At 47.3% G+C, this 19454-nt stretch overlaps 1 protein-coding gene across 4 annotated transcripts in view; it reads left to right on the top strand.

Annotated features, from left to right (window-relative positions):
• Window positions 1–17515, top strand: part of LOC140425403 (Y+L amino acid transporter 2) — a 136124-nt gene extending 118609 nt beyond the window's left edge. For all 4 annotated transcript variants that reach the window (XM_072509648.1, XM_072509645.1, XM_072509647.1 and 1 more), the window contains 3 exons: window positions 31–180; window positions 11986–12169; window positions 14857–17515. In XM_072509648.1, the coding sequence (XP_072365749.1) occupies window positions 31–180; window positions 11986–12169; window positions 14857–14936 (414 nt within the window). In that variant the 3' untranslated portion in view covers window positions 14937–17515. The remainder of the gene's footprint in view (window positions 1–30; window positions 181–11985; window positions 12170–14856) is intronic.
• Window positions 17516–19454: the final 1939 nt, after the last annotated feature.

Genomic DNA, 19454 nt, shown 5'->3' with positions numbered 1-19454 from the left:
GACTATCATGGTTTTTGTTTTGTTATCCAGGGAGGGATGGCTCTAATCTATCTCTGTGTGGAAGATATTTATAACCTCATTAATTACTTCAGTTTTAACTATTGGCTGTTCATTGGCCTGTCGGTTGCCAGCCAGATTTATCTACGATGGAAGTTCCCCGAGATGCCGAGACCTGTAAAGGTAACAGCATGAGTTAAAATGCCGTTTGCTGTGAAAAATCTCTTGCACAAAATCAAAATACTGTGGGTGCTTGGAATATAAAAAGAGAAAATGGCCAGCAGGTCTGACAGTATTTGTGGAGAGAGAAATATTACACTGTAACTGTCCAGGAGAAGGTCTTTTCATATTGACCATCAATATTACATTGTAACTGCAGGAAGGGCTTTTGGTCCCAAATACGACCAATGTTAAATTGTAACAAGTGAGTGTCTGTTCTCAGATACTGCCAATGTTGCATTATATATTGCCAGGAGATAGTCAGTTTGCCACTTAAGTGTCAAACGCACGCAAGCAGAGAGCATTCCACCCTCGATATATCTTGAAGATGGTGGAGAGACTTTGTGGATTCAGGAGATGAGATACTCGCCAAAGAATATCTAGCCTCCAACAGGCGTTAGTCACGACAGCATTTATGATTCTGGACAGTGTCGGCCTCATAGAATCCTAGAATCCCTGAGGCTGCACCGACCCTCTGAAGGAGCACTCTACCTCGGCCCACTCCTCCGCAATCCCATAACCACACAATGGTTGAGCGGGCAGTCTAGTATGGCCAATCAACTTAACCTGCACATCTTTGGACTGTGAGAGGAAACCGGAGCACCCGGAGGAAACCACGCAGACACGGGGAGAATGTGCAAATTCCAGACACAGTAACCTAAGGTCAGAATCGAACCCGAGACCTTGGCATTGTGAAGCAGCAGTGCTGACCACCATGCCGCCTCATGATGGTGATGGAACTCTGCGATTGAGTATTGAGGAGAGTTCCTGAACCTCCCACTTATTGAATGGAGTTGGTCATTACCTTGCACTTAAATGCAGAAGAAACAGGAGTAGGCCATTTGGGCATCGAACCTGCTTCACCATTCAGTAAGATCATGGCTGATCAGACTGTGGCCTTAAACTCCACTTTCTGTCCCCCCCCCCCCCAACCCTTGACTCCCTTATAGGTCAAAAACTTGTCTAACTCAGCCTTGAATATATTTAATGAGCCAATGCCTAATGACCCTAAGAAGAAATTTCACCTTATCTCTATCTATATGAGATCCCTTATTTTTAATCTGTGTCCCCAGTTCTAGATTTCCCCATGAGGGAAAACACTGTCTCATCATCTACCCTGTCAAGTGCCCTCGGAACCTTACATGTTAAAAAAAATCATTCTCATAAGGTAATCCCTGCATCCCAGGAATCTTGGACGAAATTCTCCCCCAACGGCGTGATGTCCGCCGACTGGCGCCAAAGACGGCGCCAATCAGATGGGCATCGCGCCGGCCCAAAGGTGCGGAATGCTCCGCATCTTTGGCAGCCTAGCCCCAACATTGAGGGGCTAGGCCGACGCCGGAGGGATTTCCGCCCCGCCAGCTGGCGGAAATGGCGTTTGTTTCCCCGCCAGCTGGCGCGGAAATGCGGCGCATGCGCGGGAGCGTCAGCGGCCGCTGACAGTTTCCCGGCGCATGCGCGGGAGCGTCAGCGGCCGTTGAAAGTTTCCCGCGCATGCGCAGTGGGGAGAGTCTCTTCCGCTTCCGCCATGGTGGAGGCCGTAGCGGAGGCGGAAGGGAAAGAGTGCCCCCACGGCACAGGCCCGCCCGCGGATCGGTGGGCCCCGATCGCGGGCCAGGCCACCGTGGGGGCACCCCCCGGGGTCAGATCGCCCCGCGCCCCCCCCCCCCCTCCCCCCCCCAGGACCCCGAAGCCCGCCCACGCCGCCTGGTCCCGCCGGTAAATACCAGGTTTGATTTACGCCGGCAGGACAGGCAATTTCTGGGCGGGACTTCGGCCCATCCGGGCCGGAGAATTGAACGGGGGGTCCCGCCAACCGGCGCGGCCCGATTCCTGCCCCCGCCCAATCTCCGGTACCGGAGACTTCGGCGGGGGCGGGATTCACGGCGGCCAACGGCCATTCTTCCTGCCAAAGTGGACATCCTCCCACTCCACCCCCCCATTATACTGCATCTGCCAAATCTTTGCCCACTCATTTAACTTGTCGTCTTTAAAATCTTTCCTACTTCGAGACTGTGAAGAAAACAACTTTACAACTCTGTTTCGATAAAAATAACTTTGTCTTTATTGAGCAAAGCCTGCAGGCAGTATGGCTACAGTTTGAAGAGAGAAAGAGAGCAGTTAAAGCAAAACTGCTCATTCCTTCTCAAGCTCGCAAAGACATGGAGAAAACGTTCAATATTTATACAAAAGCTGTATCATTTTACAAAAACATTTTTGTTCAAAAATGTAATCAGTAGTGAGAGATCAGTAGTAAGGAATCAATACAGTCATAACTTCTGACCAAACATGTTGTCATGGAAAGACCCTGACTCGGCCTATTTGCAGTATTTTGTCTTTAGAGGGTTTAAGACGTGGTCCTATTTTGCTTTTACCTCTGCCCTCATGATGCCTTGACGCAGATGGACCTAGGTCATGAGGAGGTTGTGTTATTAGGACATTCCTAGATCGTGACTTTGTTATCAGGTTTTACTAAGGCCAGGCACTATTTTCCCTCTTCTGGCCTTGTATGATATGATTATGTGGATTCTTAGCTTTGTCTAGTTTGTCAGGGTCTGGTCTTGGCAATAGCTGACACAGCTTTCTTATACATGGTTACATAAGTTGGCTATTTTTCCCATCATGATATTGCTGAGTTTGTACACTTTCACAAACTTATCTATATCACTTGCAGACACTTTGTATTCTCCTCAGAACTTGCTTTCTTCTGATGGGCGGCATGGTGGCGCAGTGGTTAGCACTGTTGCCTTACGGAGCCAAGGACTCGGGTTCGATCCCGGTGCCGGGTCACTGTCCGTGTAGAGCTTGCACATTCTCCCCATGTCTGCGTGGGTCTCACCCCCACAACCCCCAATCATGTACTGGGTAAGTGGATTGGCCTCACTAAATTGCTCCTTAGAAACAAAAACGAATTGGGTACTCAACTTTAAAAAAAAACTTGCTTTCTTCCATATCTTTGAATCATCAGTACATTTGGCCACAATGCGGTCAATCCCTTCATCAAGTCATTAATATGGATCAGAAGTGGCCGAGTGCACCAGCCTGTGGCACTCTACTATAGAGTGTTTGCCACTTAAAAATGATCCATTTATCCCGATCCTGTTATTTAGTCAATCCTTCAATCATGCTACTATATCATCCCCAACACTGAGTTCTTATCGTGCATTGCCTTTTATGTGGCACCTTATCAAATGACTTTTGGAATCCTAAAACAGTACTTCTTCTGGTATCCCTTTATCAGCCCTCTTTGTTACATCCTCAAAAGCTCTTAAGTTTGACAAACACAATTTCCCTTTCACCATATCACCATGTCTTGTTAAGGGAGGCACTGTGGTGCATTGGTTAGCACTGCTGCCTAATGGTGCCAGGTACCTAGGTTCAATTCTGGCCTTGGATAAGTGTATGTGCGGAGTTTGGACTTTCTCCCTGTGTCTGCGTGGGTTTCCTCTCTCAGTCCAAAGATGTGCAGGTCAGCTGGATTGGCCATGATAAAATTGCCCCTTAATGTCCAAAAAAGGTTAGGTGAGGTTATGGGGATAGGGCGAGGGGAGTGGTCCTATGTAGGGTCTTCTTTCGGCGGGTGGGTGCAGACTCGATGGGCTTAATGGCCTCCCATGATATCATGTTGACTCTGATTGTATCATGGATTTTCTAAATGTCCTTCTACTACTTCCTTTAATAGACGATTCTCGCATTTTCCCAATGAACTAACTGGCTCATTGTCTCCCTCATTTCTTGTAGAATAGTATTATATTTGCCCCTTTCCAGAATCTAGGGAATTTTGGAAGATTACACCAAATGCATCCACTATCACCTCAGCCATTTATTTTAAGGTCGTAGCATGCAGGCTATCAGACCCAGGAGGCCTGGCAGCCTAGTATCCCATTAGTTTTCCTGACACGTTTTCTCTAGTGATCATGAATATTCGAAGATCATCTTTCCTTTTTGTCCCATGCTTTTCTACTATTCTTGGGATGCCTGTTATGCCTTCTATTGCAGAGACAAATAGAAAATACTTTTTACAAACCTCTGCCATTTCCTTGTTTCTCATCATTATTTCCCTACTCTCACCTTTAGCTACTCTTTTCCTTTTTCCATACTTGTAGAAGCTGTTTTTTATATCTTATTATTTTCTCTTCTACTCCAATCTTCCCAACCTTCTGGGCCACCACTGAACATTGGGGCATTTCATGTATTTTCTTCCAATTTGATACCACCTGCAGTTAGCTACAGATGGTACCTGTTTCTTGTGGAATCTTTATTTCTCAATGAATATATCTTTGTTGAGAGTTATGAAATATTTTGTTCAATGTCTGCTACTGCTTCTCTACTGTCTTACCTTTTAACTTATTTTCCCATTACACTTCAAACCAAATTTGTCTTCATATCCTTATGATTGCCTTTGATGTTAAAATACTAGTTTCAGACCCAGATTTCTCACTCTCAAACTGAATGTAAAATTCTCTCAAACTGAATGTAAAATTCTATCATGTTACGATCATTGATACCTAGACGTATCATTAATCAATCCTGTCTCATTACACATTGCCAGGTCTAAAATAGCCTGTTCCCTGATTCATTCTAAGAAACTGTCCTGCATACACACACTATGTACTTATCCTCTAAGATACATTTTCCAAATTGAGTGCTTCAAATGTTGTTTGTTACTTATCAGCCAAAACATGAATGTTGTCCAAGTGATTGCTTATATGTGGGAATGTAGTACTTCATTTTCTGAGAAATGTAATTAGAACTGGGCACTGCAAATCCTTAGCAAACAGCCTTACTTGTGATCTTATGATAGAGGGAAGGCTGTTAATGTGGTATTTTAGCTGAAACAGCATGGCTAGTTTTGGAGCACAGTCTACAGGCTGACACTTCTGATCTCAGGAAAATTACTGAGAAGGACTTCCGGTTGCGGCTATGCGGAGCTAAGCCGCACATTTCGGCGGCTCCCGCTAAAACGGACTTTTGGGCTCTCCAGAGGAGCCCCAACGGTAATTTTTCGACGACTTCCCATGTGGGAAGGTGAGAGCAAGGTCCCCCCTCCATAGTATATGGAGTGGACCAGATGTGGAGTGGTCAAAACGGTTTTGGAGCAGCGAAAGAAGCGAGGGAGAAAAAACAAGATGGCGGAGGGCGGAGATCGAGCGGCATGGGGGCCGGAGCAACAGGAGTTTCTCAGGCGCTGTGTGGAGGAGCTTAAGAAAGAAGTGCTGGCGCCAATGCTGACGGCGATCGAGGGGCTAAAGGAGACCCAGAAGGCCCACGGGGCGGAGATCCGGGAGGTGCGGGAAAAAGCCGCAGAGAACGAGGACGAGATCTTGGGCCTGGCGGTGAAGATGGAGGCGCACGAGGCGCTCACAAGAGGTGGGCGGAAAGATTCGAGGACCTGGAGAACAGGTCGAAGAGGAAGAATCTTCGGGTTCTGGGTCTCCCTGAAGGGGTGGAGGGGGCCGATGCCGGGGCATACGTGAGCACGATGCTCAGTTCGCTGATGGGTGCGGAGGCCTCTCCGAGTCCCCTGGAGTTAGATGGGGCTCATCGAGTCCTGGCGAGGAGACCCAAGGCCAACGAGCCGCCAAGGGCGGTAGTAGTGAGATTTCATCGTTTCGTGGACAGAGAGTGTGTCTTGAGATGGGCCAAGAAAGAGCGGAGCAGCAGGTGGGAGAATACGGAGATCCGAATCTATCAGGACTGGAGTACGGAGGTGGCAAAGAAGAGAGCTGGTTTTAATCGGGCTAAGGCGGTGCTACATAGGAAGGGGGTGAGATTCGGAATGCTGCAGCCAGCGCGATTGTGGGTCACATTTCAGGATCGACACCACTACTTTGAAACGTCTGAGGAGGCTTGGACCTTCATACAAACTGAAAAGTTGGACTCAAACTGAGGGTCTGTGGTGGTGGGGAGGATATCGGTTGTATACAGGGTTTTAACTATGCATAGGGAATGTTCCACGGGTTGGGTGATGGATGGGGATGGAGGAAAAGATCTGATGGGGAGACTGTGAGAGAATGTGGGCGCCGGTGCTGGAGAGAGGGGAGGCCCGGGGATGGGGGATTTGGGATAAGGCCGCAACAGGAGCTGCGCCAGAGGGGGCGGGGCTGGCTCAGGAAAGTGCGGGCTTTTCCCCGCGCTAGGGAAGGACGGAGGGGGGGGGGGTGGAGGAGCGCACACTGATTGCTGGGGAGGGGGAGGATTCCCACACGGGGTGGGGGGGGTCAATGGGATGGCGGGGGAGGCCGGGGTCAGCAGGTGTCAGCTGACTTACGGGAGTGTTATGGGGGGAGCAACAGAGCTAGATATGGATCGAGCGGAGAGGGGGGGAAATAGGGTTGCTGCTGCATTGGCCGAGGGGGAACTGGAAACAGAAGAGGTGGTCGGGGCGGGGGTCCCCCATCTGGGGGACTGGAGGGTGTGGGAGCCGCGGGCATGGGACTGGCCTAGAAAAGGAGATGGCTAGTCGGCAGGGGGGGAAAGCCCCACAATCCGGCTGATAACGTGGAATGTGAGGGGCCTGAATGGGCCAGTCAAGAGGGCCCGAGTGTTCGCGCACCTAAAGGGACTGAACAGACGTGGTCATGCTTCAGGAGACACATTTGAAGGTGGCAGACCAGGTCAGCTTAAGAAAGGGATGGGTAGGACAGGTATTCCATTCGGGGCTGGATGCGAAGAACAGAGGGGTGGCAATACTGGTGGGGAAGCGGGTGTCGTTTGAGGCCAAGAATATTGTAGTGGACAATGGAGGTCGATACGTGATGGTGAGCGGTAGGTTGCAGGGGGCGTGGGTGGTATTGGTAAACGTATACGCCCCGAACTGGGACGATGCTGGATTTATGAAGCGTATGTTGGGGCGCATTCTGGACCTGGAGGTAGGACGCTTGATGCTTGATAATGGGGGGGGGGATTTCAACACGGTGTTGGACCCAGCATTAGATCGTTCCAGATCTAGGACGGGAAGAGGCCGGCTGCGGCCAAGGTGCTTAGGGGGTATATGGACCAGATGGGGGGAGTAGATCCGTGGAGATTTGCTAGGCCCCTGGCCAGGGATTTTTCTTTTTTTTCCCACGTACACAAAGCCTACTCCCGGATAGATTTTTTTTGTTTTGAGCAGGGCGCTGATCCCGAAAATGGAGGGAACGGAGTGCTCGGCCATAGCCATCTCAGACCACGCCCCGCACTGGGTGGAGCTGGAGTTGGGAGAGGAAAGGGACCAACGCCCGCTGTGGCGTCTGGATGTGGGATTACTGGCGGATGAGGAGGTGTGCCGGAGGGTACGGGGATGCATTGAAAGGTATTTGGAGGCCAACGACAATGGGGAGGTGCAGGTGGGGGTAGTATGGGAGGCGCTGAAGGCGGTGGTCAGGGGAGAGTTAATCTCCATCAGGGCTCACAGGGAGAAGGGAGAGGTTAGTGGGGGAGATCCTAAGAGTGGACAGGAGATATGCAGAGGCCCCTGAAGAGGGACTACTTAGGGAGCGGCGAAGTCTCCAGACGGAATTCGACCTGTTGACCACTGACAATGGAGGAAAGCACAGGGGCGACGTACGAGTATGGGGAGAAGGCGAGCCGGATGCTGGCACATCAGCTTCGTAAGAGGATGGCAGCGAGGGAGATAGGTGGAGTCAAGGATGGCAGGGGAACTACGGTGCGGAGTGCGGTGAAAGTAAATGAGGCATTTAAGGCCTTTTATGAGGAGCTGTACAGATCTCCGCCCCCAGCGGGGGAAGAGGGGATGCGACGATTTTTGGATCAACTGAGGTTCCCGAGGGTGGAGGAGCAGGAGGTGGCTGGTTTGGGGGCGCCAATTGGGTTGGAGGAGCTGGTTAAAGGACTGGGGAGCATGCAGGCAGGGAAGGCCCCGGGGCCAGATGGGTTCCCGGTTGAGTTTTACAGGAAGTATGCGGACCTGTTAGCCCCGTTGCTAGTGAGGACTTTCAGTGAGGCAAGGGTCTGTCCCCGACAATGTCCGGGGCGCTGATTTTTCTGATCCTGAAGCGGGACAAGGACCCACTGCAATGTGGGTCATATAGGCCAATTTTGCTCCTTAATGTGGATGCTAAATTGCTGGCAAAAGTGCTGGCTACGAGGATTGAGGACTGTGTCCCGGGGGTGATCCACGAGGACCAGACGGGATTTGTAAAGGGCAGGCAGCTAAACACCAATGTGCGGTGGCTCCTAAACATGATTATGATGCCATCGGTGGAGGGAGAGGCGGAGATAGTGGCAGCTATGGGCGCGGAGAAGGCCTTTGACCGAGTGGAGTGGGAGTATCTCTGGGGAGTGTTGCGGAGGTTTGGGTTTGGGGAGGGGTTTATCAGTTGGGTTAAGCTCCTATATTGAGCCCCGGTGTCGAGTGTGGTAATGAATCGGCGGAGGTCGGAGTATTTTCGGCTGTATCGAGGGATGAGGCAGGGGTGCCCCCTGTCCCCCCTGTTGTTTGCATTAGCAATTGAGCCTTTGGCCATGGCATTAAGGGAGTCCAGGAAATGGAGGGGGTGGTCCGAGGGGGAGAGGAGCATCGGGTGTCACTGTATGCGGACAACCTGTTGCTGCATGTGGCAGATCCAGTGGAGGGGATGGTGGAGGTCATGCAGATCCTAAGGGAGTTTGGGGACTTCTCGGGCTATAAGCTCAATGTAGGGAAAAGTGAGCTCTTCGTGGTGCATCCAGGGGACCAGGGAAGAGGGATAGACGACCTACCGTTGAGGAGGGCGGAAAGGAGCTTTCGGTACTTGTGGATCCAGGTAGCTAGGAGTTGGGGGGCCCTGCACAAACTTAATTTGACGCGGCTGGTGGAGCAGATGGAGGAGGATTTTAAAAGATGGGATATGCTGCCACTCTCACTAGCGGGTAGGGTGCAGTCGATTAAAATGATGGTCCTCCCGAGGATTCTTTTTGTGTTCCAGTGCCTTCCTATTATGATTACCAAGGCCTTTTTTAAGCGGGTAGGTAGGAGCATCATGGGTTTTGTGTGGGCAAACAAGACCCGAGGGTAAGGAGGGACAGAGGAGGGCTGGCGTTGCCGAATCTGGGTGGCTACTATTGGGCAGCCAACGTGACGATGATCCGTAAGTGGGTAATAGAGGGAGAGGGGGCGGCATGGAAGAGGTTGGAGATGGTGTCCTGCAAAGGAACGAGCCTGAGGGTGCTGGTGACGGCACCGCTGCCGCTCTCGCCGACAAGGTACACCACGAGTCCGGTGGTGGCGGCAACACTAAAGATCTGGGGGCAGTGGAGACGACACAGGGGTGAGATGGGAGCCTCGGTGTGGTCCCCGATCAGGGATAACCATCGGTTTGTCCCAGGAAGGATGGACGGGGAGTTTCAGAGCTGGCATCGGGCAGGGATCAGAAGGATGGGGGACCTGTTTATAGATGGGACTTTTGCGAGCCTAGGGGCGCTGGAGGAGAAGTTTGGGTTACCCCCGTGAAATGCGTTCAGGTACATGCAAGTGAGGACGATTGTGAGGCGGCAGGTGAGGGAATTCCCGTTGCTCCCGGCACAGGGGACTCAGGACAGGGTGATTTTGGGTGTATGGGTCGGAGAAGGCAAGGTTTCGGCGATATATCAGGAGATGAAAGAAGAGGAGGAGACTTCGGTAGAGGAGCTGAAGGGCAAGTGGGAGGAGGAGTTGGGGGAGGAGATTGAAGAGGGTCTGTGGGCTGATGCCCTGAGTAGGGTTAATTCCACTTCCTCGTGTGCCAGGCTTAGCCTGATACAGTTTAAGGTTATTCACAGAGCGCATATGACAGGGGCGAGGATGAGTAGGTTCTTTGGGGTGGAGGACAGATGCGGGAGGTGCTCAGGAAGCCCGGCAAATCACGCCCCCATGTTCTGGTCGTGCCCGGCACTGGATGGGTTCTGGAGGGGTTTCGCGAGGACTATGTCCAAGGTGGTGAAAGTCCAGGTCAAGCCGAGTTGGGGGCTGGCACTATTTGGGGTGGCGGACGAGCCGGGAGTGCAGGAGGCGAAAGAGGCCGGTATCCTGGCCTTTGCGTCCCTGGTAGCCCGGCGGAGGATCTTGCTATTATGGAAAGACGTGAAGCCCCCCAGTGTGGAAGCCTGGATAAATGACATGGCAGGGTTCATCAAGCTGGAGAGGATAAAGTTTGCCTTGCGAGGGTCTGTGCAGGGGTTCTTCAGGTGGTGGCAACCGTTCCTAGACTATCTCGCGGAGCGTTAGAATGAGGTTGGTCAGCAGCAGCAACAACCCAGGGAGGGGGAGGGGGGAGGGGGGGGGGCGGGGGCGGATATATGGGTGGGCGGGGAATGGGGTTTTTCCTAGGGGCACTTGAAAAAGGAAAAACATAAACATATGGGAGTGTTAATATGGGCGGGAGGAACCCATTGTACAAGTTCTGTATCATGTTGGATTGATATGTTTATGTTTTGTTCTGTTCTTTCTCTTTTTCTTTTCTGTTACGGGGTGGGGGGGGTTTAATTGGTTGAAAATTTTTGTTGGAAAAACTTTGAATAAACATATTTAAAAAAAAAAAAAAAAATTACTGAGAAGGATTCTCAACTTTTCCTTTTATTCATTCCTGGGAAGTGGGTATCGTTGGCTAAGCCAACATTTATTTCCCATCCTTTATTACTATGGATCTGGAGTTACATATAGGCCAGACTAGGTGAGACAACACATTTTCTTCCCCAAAGGGCATTCGTGAACCAAATGGGTTTTTATGACAATCGACAATGACTTCATGGTCATCATTGGATTTTTAAGTCCAGATTTTTTACTGAATTCAGATTTCACCATCTGCAATGTGGGGGATTCAAACTCGGGTCCCCAGAGCATTACTCTGGGTCTCTGGAATACTAGTCTAGCGATAATACCACTGTGCCACTGGCTCCCACTTATGGAAGAAGGTAGTGTTTTAGGATGGCCATTGTTTCTACCTTTTCACCCCCAGTTGGAAAGTATTCTTTTCTATCGTTCTTTAGGTGATCTCACGTTTGCCTACATTGCAATTTATCACAGTTAGCCCATTCAATGTATTTATTAACATTAATTTGTTTCTTTTATCCTTCCATCTACACAACTTACAATATCATTATGAAAACTGAATATCTGGTTTTCTATCCCAACATCAAAGTCGTTAATGAATAAAGTAAATAGTTGAGTCCCCAACATCGATCCTTGTCAGACACCACTGGATACATCCTGTAAAATCGAGTACCTACCCATTATCCCTATGTCCTGTTTCCTGGTGCTCTGCGAATTTCTTAATTATGTTGATTATTTGCCTTCTGTCCCATTCAACTTTAGCTAACAAAAGGCATTTGAGGGACTTTATCAAATGCCCTCTGAAAGTCCATGTAAATACTATGTATAGATAATCCCCTGTCCGCTACTTTAGCCAGATATGACCATCTTTTACAAATCCATACTAACCTCATCTGATCAGCTGAAAGTCTTTGAGATATTTCATCACCTCCTTAGTTCTAGACTCTAATAATTCCCCGACAACAGATATTGGGATAACTGGTCTAGACTTCTCTCGTTTCTCTGTCACACCTTTCTTAAATAGAGAACTGACATGAGCAATGAACAATTGTCAATTTTTATTGGTGACTTCAAATGCGAAATGATGATGTGAAGTGTGGCAGGCGGGAAATTAGTTAAACCCTTTTTCTGAAAAAAGAACACCAAGAACAAAAAGACAACCCAAGGTACTACTCAATAAAGAGACATGCTGGACATAATACGCTTCTCTTCTCATTTGCAATCATTTATAATTTTATTACTTGCAATTTGTTTTCCAGCTCAGCTTGTTTTTTCCGATTGTGTACTGCCTGTGCAGCTTGTTCCTTGTGGTGATGCCCCTTTACAGCGACACTGTCAACTCCCTAATTGGGATTGCTGTTGCACTCTCAGGAGCTCCAGTCTACTTTTTCTGTGTACACCTCTCCTCGGAGAAGCGACCCAAGTGCCTTGAAAAACTATTACGTAAGTTCCAGAGATACTTACAGTTGTTCATGTCCTTGTATCTATTGTGCTCCATACGTTATCTTATTAATATTGTATAGCCTGATTGGGAGAATCTGGCATGTTTGGGCAATGGAGGAAATGGATTAGTATTGCTAAATTTACTGTGATTTGTACGTCATTAGTGCTCCTGCTGAACTCAGGTTATTGGCACAATGAATCTGAGGGTTTTAATATCTAATTGCTATATTCAAGTAACGCAGCTGTTTGTGTGTGTGTGAGATGTTTAGTAGGGAATGGTTTCGAATTTTCTGTACTGAGGAAGGCAGAAGCCACAGGTAAATCCTTCAGTTTGCCTGTGCAGGCAGTCCTCAGACTTGCGACATAACTGGCAATCCTAAAAACCGCATTGTAAGTCAAACATCGTAAGTTGGAACCGATTTTCCCATCGGAACTATGGTATAAGTGGGGGAATGGTTCCTGAACCAAGACTGGAAATCACTCATGGGGCACCCAACAGTGAAATGCCCGCAACTCTTCCCCTGTTAAATCGCTGAGGCAATTATTGATGTCTGCATGCATTAGCACAAGTCTTTCTGCACTGTAGCCCCATCCTCAGGAGGGGTTGGTGACCTTGCTTGGTAGACATCAAACTAATCACAGTAAGAAGTCTTACAACATCAGGTTAAAGTCCAACAGGTTTGTTTTGAATCATTTGCATCATAACCGTAATTGGTCCTTCTCGTGAGGCTATGCCCTCTATTTCTAAACTCCCCAAACAGTGGAAACACCTTCTTGGCATCCATCCTGTCGAGTTGTAAAAGAATGTTATATGGGCAGCATGGTGGCGCAATGGTTAGCACTGCTGTCTCACGGCGCTGAGGTCCTAGGTTCGATCCCGGCTCTGAGTCACTGTCCGTGTGGAGTTTGCACATTCTCCCCGTGTTTGCGTGGGTTTCGTCCCCACAAACCAAAGATGTACAGGGTAGGTGGATTGGCCACGCTAAATTTGCCCTTTAATTGGAAAAAATGAATTGGGTACTCTAAATTTATTTAAAAAAAGGAATGTTATATGTTTCCATGAGATCACCTTTTCTGAACTATCAAGATTATAGACCAATTTTACCTTGTTACCTCTAGACTCCACTATTCCAATGCTCTGCTGATGAGCCTCCCACCTTGCATGCATACATCATGAAGTTGAGCTCATCCAAAATTCTGCTGCTCATTTCCTAACTTGTACCAAATCCTGTTCAATAATCACCCACCTGTATGCAGATCTGCGTTGGCTCCTGGTCAAACAATACCTCAATTCTAAAATTCTAATCCTGGTTTCCAAATCCCTTCAAGGTCTCGCTTCTCCCTATTCACGGCCACAATCCCGTGAGATCTCAGTGCTCAACCTGGTCTCTTGTTCATCTCCAAATTTCATTGCTTCGTCATTGTCACCCATGCTTTCAGCTGCCTAGGCCCTAAGATCTGGAATTCCCAACCTAAATCCCCTCCATCTGTCTTTTTCTTCTTTTAAGATTATACAGGAACCCTGAATCACATCCAACTGTGCATCACTGGTGGTGAGACAGCCAATTAGAATTTATTTTTTCAGGCACTGTGATTGAATTGCAAATGTGTTAGTTGAAGTAGCAGTCTTCATGCAAAGTGTGCACAGTAATTGTAGAAAGCTGCTTCTGTAGATTTGATGCTACAGATTTTTGCAGGAGCGATCCTGTATGTAAACCATGGGTGTGGTTTACTGGCCTTATCGCGCCCACGTGGGTGACGCAACGAGGTCACACGAGGCCTCTTGCGAGATTCGTGACGCTTCAAACATCTTGCGAACCCATAGCAGGGTGCCCTCACTTGGGGGTTGTGGACAATGTACACATGTATGTTAGATGACATTGCCAGTGGGTGGGGGGCCCTCAAGCTCACTTAGAGATCGGGGCACCCTTTTAAAATGGCGGCCGATCTCTGAGGAGCCGGTCTGGCCGGTGTGTTCAGCTCCCCAATGTTGAAAAGAATTCTAACCGTGGGTTTGACCAGGGAGAAATTCCTGAAGGCCCCCAAAAAACAACGAAATATGATTGTACAGCAGTTGGGGTGTCACCCAAAAAGCCGGCGAGAAACACCCCGCCAAACTCGCCCAAAATGACACCGAGAAATGTTTTGGTTGAATTTGCCCCCATGTATTGAACCAAGTATCATTCTCTTTTGTATCCCATATAATTGACGTTTTGTCTTTGCTGCGCTTAAAGTGAACTTGATACACTAATTGCAAGTGGGAAGCTATTTTTGCAAAATAATCGTTCTGAGTAAAAATTGTTCCTGTTATTTTTAATATTCTTTTCTTATACTTGCAGTGCAAAGATAGTGGGGGATAAAATTGGTTTATGTCTGCTTCCTAGCTGATTTTTCACCCCTCCCAATCTTTTGTTTCCATAGAAATTCCCAAAACGATAGTTCAAACTTTTTTACTCTGGCCCCTTTTACTCAGTTGAAATTAAAATTCTTGACAACATCGCGCAAGTTCATGGAAAATCAAATCTCGCGCGATGAAAGATTTACCATGAGCCTGACTTGCCCTGCTGCTGTAAATCTATTTTATCTGCTGAAGTTTATGTATTTTATAATTTATGTTTATAGGATCTATTAAAAGTAACTGCTTGATTGATCATTTCTTTCCCCCCCCCCCCCCCCCCCCCCCCCAGGTGTCTTCTCTTTGCAAACTCAGAAGTTGACGATGTGCTGCCTAACAGAAAACGAGTTTGGAGATGACAAGGACTCTTAACCAAATTCTACCGAAAGCTGTTCCAGATGCATGGACCCAAAAGACGGATCATGCAGACACCCAACTCTACTGTCATTAAAGCTATGTGACACGTCACTTGAATTTGGCAGACTTAAAACTTGACAATCAAAAGGCTGCAGCCTACACTATTGGAATATTTCTCTTGTATTCATTTTTTTTTCAAAGACTAGTAGTAAATAACAACTCATCATAAATGTTGGTGCATTTATTTTGAACTGTCGATTTTCATCCTGCCATGGAGGTTTTTGACTTTGGTCACACTCCCCTGAGCTGCTACGGTGAGGTTAGTAATGGGGAATGTCTTAGACAGGCTTGAAGGCCACTTTGGAGCTGCCCAATATTGCAACAGTGTTGGGAATACAGTACCCTGTACAGTACCTATACATTGCCTTCAGGAATCAGGAAACTGGATTCATTTCACTTCCTTTCTGAAGTTGCACCCCTTGGGAGCTCATCTCTGATATATTTCAGGGCACTCTCCATAACTCACAGCACTAGAGTGACCCGAATTCTGAGGTCTCGACAGCAACATGTAGATCGACATTTCAAAGGAAGTTATAATGAATGGCGACTTTAGAAAAATATTGGATGATGGAAACTTGGCACAGTTTTCCTTACTTGTTTTAACAAAACGGTCTTTATTTAAATTCTTAACCTGTTCAGTCTGGACTGGGCTTAGCCGGTATATTGTCTGGTTCTCCCTGCATTTCCCAGAAGGTTTTGTTTAAATAATTACAGTTCGAAGAAGCTTCAGCCAAATGGTTGCAGAATATATGCCACAAAAAGTGAAGCACCAGGAAATTCTGGTCTAACGCCCAAGTAAATAACCAGGGGAAGAGGTTCAAAAAGCAAAGCACCAGATTTGCACAAAAGTGTTCAGTTAACACATTCCAGTAAAGAAGGGGATTTATGTGTATTTATTGAAGGTAGCTGGTTAGAAGAGAAAGAGAACTGTTTACAATGAGCAAATATCACTTGTTTGAAGTTTTTTTAGGAAACGTAAATATTTTTAAATTGCAGCTCCTCCATTGAATAGCGACGCCTGATCATGTCCTCATCCAATGCCCTTTCCACCAGGAGTTGCTGGACTTTGATCAGGACATGACGGCTTTTCACTTTCCTTGGCACCAGGACCACTGAGGTACATAATAGTTACAACCCCATGGAGGTCCACGAATTCAGCACCCTGACTGAGCCCATTCTTTTAGGATAATCAGAAACAGGGAAACCATTCAGAACATTGATGGGGCATATGTTTGTGTATTTCAGCTTGATAAAGGTTGCAGTTGGGTTTATGAGGCTGCCAGTAATGTTACAGTGGCAGGGCTCAGGAGATTATGAACAGAATTTCAACTGGGGGAGGGGGGGATGTAGTAACATGCATTATAACTGAAATGATGTGATTTTTAAAACAAAAGTCCCTTTTGTGCTATTGCCCAAATAATTGTTTTATCTTCAGCATTTAAACAGTTTACAGATCCGTTTGCACCTATTCCATAACAGGCTGTTGTGGGCTGCAATAGGAAACTGCTACTGAGAGCAAATTGTTCTGTCGTTCGGAGAGTTGTGCAATACGAGCTTTTGGACCAAATGGACTATTCATTTGCTGTGTGTTCAATTCACGATTTTACAACTCGGGGATAATACAGCAATGGTTAGCATCCATTTCCTTACCGGGCGATCCATTTGTGTCACACCCAACCCGCCCGGACTCCCTCCAATCTACTTCAGTGTGGGTTTGGTGCAAGTTGGTTTCACTGACCTTATGATTTGGAGATTCACGTGTCCTTGCCATTGTCCTCTGTGAGCATCAACATGGTCAAGTTGTGTTGTCAACTTCACTGTCCAACCTTGGTAATACATCATCTAATCATGCATTTTCTATTAATCCAAAAGGAAGTGACTTTTATTTGTCAACTTGTCCACTCCGATCCTTATGAGAGGTGTGTATAAAATGGGTACATTCAGTTTGAGTTCAGTACGCTTATGCCCAATTAGAAAATCCCTCCGTTGGTGACTTGATCTATATACTGCCGTGCATAAGGCTGGGTGAATTGTGTGACCCATAATCAAAATGTTTTTGGGACAGTTCACTATGTGAGTCATGAGGTACAGTGGAGATTCTTTTCTAGTTTTTTTTTTTTGCAAGTAACATTTCAAACACAAATGGTTTCTTATGGTTTTGATCTCATCTCTATGTTAAACGATACCTAAAGTGTGAATCTTGTTTCTTGAAGTGTGGTACATTTACTGACATTGGTTCAGAATCCAGGAAACCCAAACAAGATTATTCTTAGTTGTCAATGATTTTAAAAAATTAGTACTTTTTTATGTAATTGTATCTTCCTGTAAATTTACCTGATTACAGATGGTTTTAATTTTTTTGTGACTATGCGGTACAAATGACTATTTAGATGAGTACAAATAATAGTAACAGATTGTAGCAGTGCATTATGTATTTACTATTAAAACGGTACTCGACTGCCAAACATGTTGGTATTTAAAATGAGTATTACCCGTTGCCTTTCTTTTACAATTAAAGATCATTTTCAATGTGATTTTTCTGTTATGGAAATGGTTCATGTTGACTTGTCCTGTCTTCAGCTGACTGCCTTGGCTTTCACCCTTTCTTCCTGGCTTCCTTTCTTCATTTCCTTCTCTTGCACTTCTCTTACCTTTCCATACCAAATTGCTTTGTGGATCAGAGATTTTTTTAAATAAATTTAGAGTCCCCAATTCTTTCTTTTTTTCCAATTAAGGGGCAATTAAGTGTGGCCAGTTCACCTACCTTTCATATCTTTTTTGAGGTTTGTTGTGGTCAGACACACGCAGAATTTTGTGCAAACTCCACACAGACAGTGACCCAGGGCCAGGATTGAACCCGGGTCCTCTGCGCCAAGAGGCAGCAGTGCTAAGCACTGTGCCTCCATGCTGCCTGTAGACCAGAGTTGAGCATTGTGCTAAGAGGCTAGGTGGGCATGCATTCCTTGGATTTATTGCTAAGGACTGCGCCAGTAATGACGAGCATTGACATTATGCAACTATGACGCTCAGTTAGATGGCAAACAAAAGCAGAAACCCGTGTGAAAGATGTGGGACGAATCGGTGAGAGGTGAGGTAAAAGAAGCATTAAAATGGGGTTATGATTTTTAAAACTGCAGGTGGAAACCTCTGTCTCTGTACTAGGACAGACAACCTGCTTGTATGCAAGTTTTTTCAAAGCAGGCCTAAGGTTTCCCACCAGTGGAACTGGACACTGCTTTGTCAGTAAAATATAATTTTATAGGCTCCAGCTTCAGTGTCAAATGTTTTTGTGAGGAAACATTAGCTCCCTTCTCTCTCCACAGATACTGTCAGACCTGCTGGAGTCGCCAGTTCCGCCAATTCCAGCATGATGCACCACCATGAACGTCTTTCCGTCACCCCCCCCCCTGTCAGCATTCTGCAGGGACCGTTCCATCCGGGATACCCTGGTCCACTCCTCCATCACCCCAACACTTCACCCTCTTCCCACAGCACCTTCCCATACAATCGCAGAAGGCGGAACACCTGCCCCTGTAACTCCTCCCTGCCCACCATCAATGAGCCTAAACACTCAAGTGAGGCAGCGCTTCATGTGCACCTCCTTCAATCTGGTCTATTGTATTTGCTGCTCCCTCCCTACGTGGCCTATTCTACATTAGAGAAACTAAACCAGACTGGGTGACCACTTTGCAGAACACCTCCGGCCGACTGCAAGCAGGACCCAGACCTTCCTGTCGTTTGCCATTTCATAAAATCAAAGAATCATAGAATTTACAGTGCAGAAGGAGGCCATTCGGCCCATTGAGTCTGCACCAGCTCTTGGAAAGAGCACCCTACTTAAGCCCATGCCTCCACCCTATCCCTGTAACCCCACCTCACCTTTTTTGGACACTAAGGGCACATCTTTGGACTGTGGGAGGAAACCGGAGCATCCGGAGGAAACCCACATAGACACTGGGAGAACGTGCAGACTCCGTACAGTCAGTGACCCAAGCCGGGAATCGAACCTGGGACCCTGGATCTGTGAAGCAACTGCTAACCACCATGCTACTGTGCGGCCGTCAACTCGCCGTCCTGCCCTCACGACCACATGTCCGTCCTTGGCCTGTTGCAATGTTCCAGTGAAACCCAGTGCAAACTGGCAGACCAGCATCTCATCTTCCGATTTAGACACGTTACAGCCTTCCAGACTTAACATTGAGTTCAACAACTTTAGACTGTGAACTCTCTCCTCCACCTTCACCACATTTTTATTTCTATCAATTTATTTTCATTTCTTCCATCAATCTATTTTTCCCTCACCATTGCCCCCACCCCACCCGTTTGTGCCATCTTTTCCCTGTTCGTACTTGTCCTTTGACACACTGTTCACCTTTGTCCTGCCCTTAACACATTCTCTAATCTCTTAATGTGCCACTATGAGCACCCTTCTTAGCCTTAATCACAACCATTTACATTGCCTTTGTCTTTCTG

This window comes from Scyliorhinus torazame, chromosome 6, assembly GCF_047496885.1.
Source record: "Scyliorhinus torazame isolate Kashiwa2021f chromosome 6, sScyTor2.1, whole genome shotgun sequence".
Classification (NCBI taxonomy): domain Eukaryota; kingdom Metazoa; phylum Chordata; class Chondrichthyes; order Carcharhiniformes; family Scyliorhinidae; genus Scyliorhinus; species Scyliorhinus torazame.
This window is presented reverse-complemented; position numbering and strand designations above follow the sequence as displayed.